At 37.5% G+C, this 5,047-nt stretch overlaps 1 protein-coding gene across 1 annotated transcript in view; it reads right to left on the bottom strand.

The window, feature by feature from the left end:
* Positions 1–256: 256 nt before the first annotated feature.
* The window catches only part of CCDC138 (coiled-coil domain containing 138), a gene marked incomplete at both ends in the record, with an annotated part of 17,975 nt that continues 13,184 nt past the window's right edge, over positions 257–5,047 (bottom strand). The window contains 2 exons of the mRNA XM_008945669.1: positions 257–371; positions 2,619–2,805. Of these exons, the coding sequence (XP_008943917.1) occupies positions 257–371; positions 2,619–2,805 (302 nt within the window). The remainder of the gene's footprint in view (positions 372–2,618; positions 2,806–5,047) is intronic.

The following is a 5,047-nucleotide window of genomic DNA, read 5'->3' as shown; positions in this document are numbered from 1 at the left end:
CATATAATGATAAAGTCAGAGGAAGGCAGAGAAAAAAAGCATTGAAGAATGTCACCCTTCTGTCCCCCACCATTTCCCACTGAAATGGTGGTGTCAAGACTCTCCCAGATCCTTGATGTAAATCTCCTGAACAGAAATGGAGAAGGAGTGAGTGTGGGGACAGCTGTGTGCCAGTAAGATGCACAGCAGTAAGACTATTCATTTTAATTTGTCATTAAGGTCTTGTACATAGATAGAAGACAGATAATACCAATACCTCAACTGTTGGATTGGGCATCATGTTTTCAGTAACTGAAAGCCTGATCAGCACTGTCAATGTTGTATGAACTTGCAATGGAAACCTGGATCCTGGACCCACTGGACCAGATATACTGTGAAAAAAAGCAACAGTACTGATCTACCATCTAAAAACATGCATACCAGACCCAAAGCAGTCCAGGGGCTTAAGCAGTACTGCAAACTTTCATCAGGATTTCTGTCAACAGAAGTATCTCTTAGACTAGTTGGTATTTTCTTTATATGCAGCTCAAGTAATTTTCCTTAATATATGAGGCAAATCTAGGTTTCATTTCTGGAACCTGAGAAATACAATATCTTACATGGAAGAGAACCTACAGGTGGACCTCAGACACACCTGGACTGTACAGAACCATCAGCATTCATTGCTTACTCTAAAAAGAGCAGTTACAGGGAGGAGTACTGCAATATGGTAGTTATTTCAAGCTAGACAACTAAAATGCAAATCTGTAAAAATCCTTCACACACACAAAAACCTTAAAAAATTGTTATAAAAAAGAATATACAGAAAAAAAACATGGCACTTGCTTCTTTTTTTGCAACTTAATTTCTAATCACTTCAGCTCTAAAAGTAATATTTTTGTATAAAACTTTTGGAATACTCTCATAGAGCCAGAAAATTATTGCAGCAAGCTGAAAGAACACCTAGGATTTAATATCTTAAAGGAAAAAAAATAAAAGTCTGGACTGTTGGTCAGGTGCTGTCTTCTTGAGTAATAGGATTCCATGTTTTAGTATGTAACCAGCTACCTATGACTTTATATTTAAGGCTGCACACCAATACAGGTTTAGAATTCAGCATTAATTGCTGTTCAATTTCACAGAGAGCCCTCTGGATAGTTACTCCTGCCTTTTAGTTTGTCTTTTAATGACTTTTTGAAGGGAAGCTTACAAACAAATGAAAATACCATTTCCTATCTACAATACTACTACTTATTGTTACAACCACTTGTAAAACTATGTATTGCAAAAGAGCAGAACATGCCTACAACTTAGAATCATAGAATCCTTTAGGTTGGAAGGGACCTCCAAGATCATCAAGTCCAACCATTGAGCCATTAGGGCTCTAAAGTCCTCTGCTAACTTGTGTATTAGCACTTGATTCTATCAAAGAGAAAGGCTCTACAGCCAATTGCCAAGAAATAAATTCTCAACCAAACATCCATTCAATTAAATATCCCTCCTCCTCCCCTGATTTCACATATATACATCTTCTTGGAGAAGCAACAAGGCAAAATGTGAGTCTCACAACATAGCTCAATGTTTCTTCAGCCTGCAGGGATCTGGTGCACCTGGCTGCCTGCTGCTGGGTGCCAGAAGAGGCACTGCTACTGGGCAACACCAGACACCACCTTGCTGAGGTTACTGTTGTGTGTGCAACTATCTCTTTCCCAATCACTTTCCCAAGCCTAGTTATGACTACTAGGAAGAATACTTCTGTGTAAGACTCCCCTAACTACATGGTCAGAAAGAGTCTGTAAGCCAGAATTTAACTTCAGCTAAATATTTCTGCCACTTAGGTCACTCCAGAATGGCTTTCAACTCAATGCTGTTCCATCCCAAGTCAAACAAGCTCCTCTTTCTTCCACTACAATGAATGGTTAACAAAATACTGGCAAAATAACAATACACAATTCAAAATAACAGCAGCCCCTTTCCCTTTTCTGTTCTAAAAGGCTGAGAGTGATTTTTATCTTAAAAAAACCCCACCAGTCATAATGTTTATTCAACATAGCACTGGAATGCTTCACTGTCTTCATCCAGTTGGTTATCAACTCATTCTTAGCCTGTATCACTTGAAAAACCCTGTGATAAATGAGATTATTAACCCCTTTATAGGCTCCCAGCACAGTAAAATTCAGCAGAAAACCATCTCTTCTAGAAATGCCATTTCCAATTATTAGAACCTGAATAATGACTGGGGATGAGCTTCTAATTCAAACTAGAAAAAGAAATTAAATAGTCTATTTTTTATCTCCACCTGCTGGCAGGTTTTCATGATAGGACTTCTCTGGCATAGCCTGACTTTAAAGAAAAACATCAGTAGTATAAATCAGTGGAATGAACTGAAAAGCCAATCCAACAATTGTAACAGAAATATTGACATCAGTAAATATGAATGCAACCAGGACAACATGTAAAGCATAGGTGCTGCCAGGGAGAAGAAAAGACAACTTAGAAATACATTTTATGTCTCTAATTAATTTACAAGACACAAACAAATGCTAATACTAGATCATTGACACAGAGGAAACATTCTGGTTTTATGCTGTATTTATGCTTACCTCACCAGTTTTAATCTTTTTTTTTTTTTAAATTACCCAAATTTACCAGATTCCATGGTCATCTGAAGCAATCCATCAAGAGCACTGGAAAGCAGACCTCTACTGGATACTTTTAAGTGACTTAACACGACAGGCACACATTGGTGTTCCAAAAATAAGGCCTTCCCTTCATCTGTCCTCAAGTCTATGCGAAGGGAATCGAAGGCCTGAGCCAGGTAATCCACTGAAAGATATCAGAATACAGGCAATAAAGCTTCTATAAACATAGTTCCACTAAGCAACATGTGAACAGCTATCCTAAGAGTTCCTGTGGCAGATATATACTTAAATGGCTGAAAATACTAAATGTCATTTTTATTTGAAGTCATCCTCTGCCTGTTTTTATTCCTTAACTATCTGTTGGGAGTGGAGAAAAAGATTAACTACAACTCATATGTTGAAGAAAAATTTTTTGAAAATATAAAGCTCTTGTAATATTTTGCTTAAGAGGAAAGAAATTACCAGTTTGTGTAGTTTGAGACAATGTTGGTTTCAAGATCTGGGAAATGTCTATTAAAGGAGTCAAGGGCTCACTTGTCTGAATAAGAGCAATCACTTTCATGAGAGCAACTACTCTTATTCCTTTCTATAAAAACTATATCTTAAGTTTCAGCACATGCATTTTATACACCCATCCCCTGTGGAGTGCACTGAATTATATGAAGAATGTAGATTAAGTGAGCCAATCTAATTTTCTTGATTTCATGATGTCAGATCTTTCTCTGTATCTTGGAGCAGCATTGATCATCTGGAGCACAGAGAATGAAGTACAAGGAAACCATTTAACCTGTAGAAAAAGTTTAACTGTGGTGCCATCTGCTGGATGATGACATTTTGAAGGAAATGGGATAGCTCTTCAAACCAAATGTGCTACTTTTATCACTAGGTTATTACTGCTGTGTGGTCAGAGTGATCAAAATTCATACACAGTGATATTCACCATATGTTTAACAACAGATCCTATTTTCCATGTTATAGTAGCTAGCAGTGAAAAGCAACCATGAGGAGCCAAACTGATTCATTCCCATCAAAAGTCCTCATCAGTAAGCCCCTACAATGCCTGTATTTTGTATTACAAGTCTTTTTGCATTGTTTTTATTAAACATTTCTAGAAATACGAGTCCCATTTTAAGAGTAATTATCATGCTTCACAAAAATATTTTGAGAGAAATAGCTCCCTCCAACAGCTGAAATACTCTGTTTGTTCATTAATGATGACAGGCTGGTCTTCCACCATGCCTAAATTCTGTGTTTACTGTAAATACAATATTATTCATGCACAGAGCAGTTAAGCATAAAGACACACTAATCTGCTCAACCATCTAATCCAGAAGGATGACTTCCATGAACAAGAACAATATTTATTGATTTATGGATTTAAAATCTTTGGAATCCCTGTTAATTGTCAGACTGCCAGAGATTGCAGCAGTTTTTTGATATGGATCTTTGTTTGTCTAAGAAATGGCCCAAAATTCATGATATATATTTCATGCAAGAGACAGAAAACAATCAGATGCCAAAGAAGGTAACTGATTCTGACATTCTGGCATGTTTTTTGAGGACTACCTTGAAAATTAACATCTCTGTAACCTGTTGCCACCTCTTTCTGTTACCAGTAGAGAGGATGCATTACTAGAAGAGACATTTTAAAATACAAAGCATTTGGAGAAGAAAAGATAGCAAAAGTAGAATACTGGAATAATTTAGGTTGGAATCTAGTCCACCACCCTAAGGCAGGACCACCTCTGAAGTTAGGTTAGACTGCTCAGTTGTAACCCCACTGAACAATTCTTTGCCATCAAAATGGTCTGTGCTTTTAAAAATGTCTTTGAAAAGGCAAAAAGGGAAAAAAGAGAAAACCAGGTATTTAGTGTCAGTGAACTGGAAAAAAAGCTATAGATACATCCATTCTTATGCTATCCTTGTAAAACTTATTCTTGCAGAAAATCCCAGTGATGCAGCTCCATGATACTCTTAAGCTGCTGCAGGTAGGCAGTAATCACCTGTTACAACTGCTCTTAGTCATGAATAACTGTTTGCTGCTCGACTTCCACAAAAAGGATGTGCCACACCTCTTGTTGCCTGTTTGCCTTGAAGAGAGAATAGGCTTCATAACTGAAGGCAGCAGTTAACAGATCAGCTGAGAGTGCAGTTACTCTGTTCTTTGAGATCTGTTTCCCAGGTTATTTTCTCACCCTCTCCAGACACAGGCTGATTCTTGTTAACTTGTAGTGTCTATTTGAAACACTGACCTTTGCCCTCTGAGGCAGGGAAGACCCAACTTCTTCTATATACAAAATTATCTATGATTCATTTAGGGAATTCTACTTTACACTTGCTATTATACATATTTGCTAGTGTGAAAGGGGGGAGGATCCTGAGAACAAGGTGGAAACAGAAAAAAACTCACAGTGAAAGCAGAGGCC

The sequence above is a fragment of the Merops nubicus genome, unplaced genomic scaffold (assembly GCF_000691845.1).
Source record: "Merops nubicus isolate BGI_N331 unplaced genomic scaffold, ASM69184v1 scaffold22438, whole genome shotgun sequence".
Classification (NCBI taxonomy): domain Eukaryota; kingdom Metazoa; phylum Chordata; class Aves; order Coraciiformes; family Meropidae; genus Merops; species Merops nubicus.
This window is presented reverse-complemented; position numbering and strand designations above follow the sequence as displayed.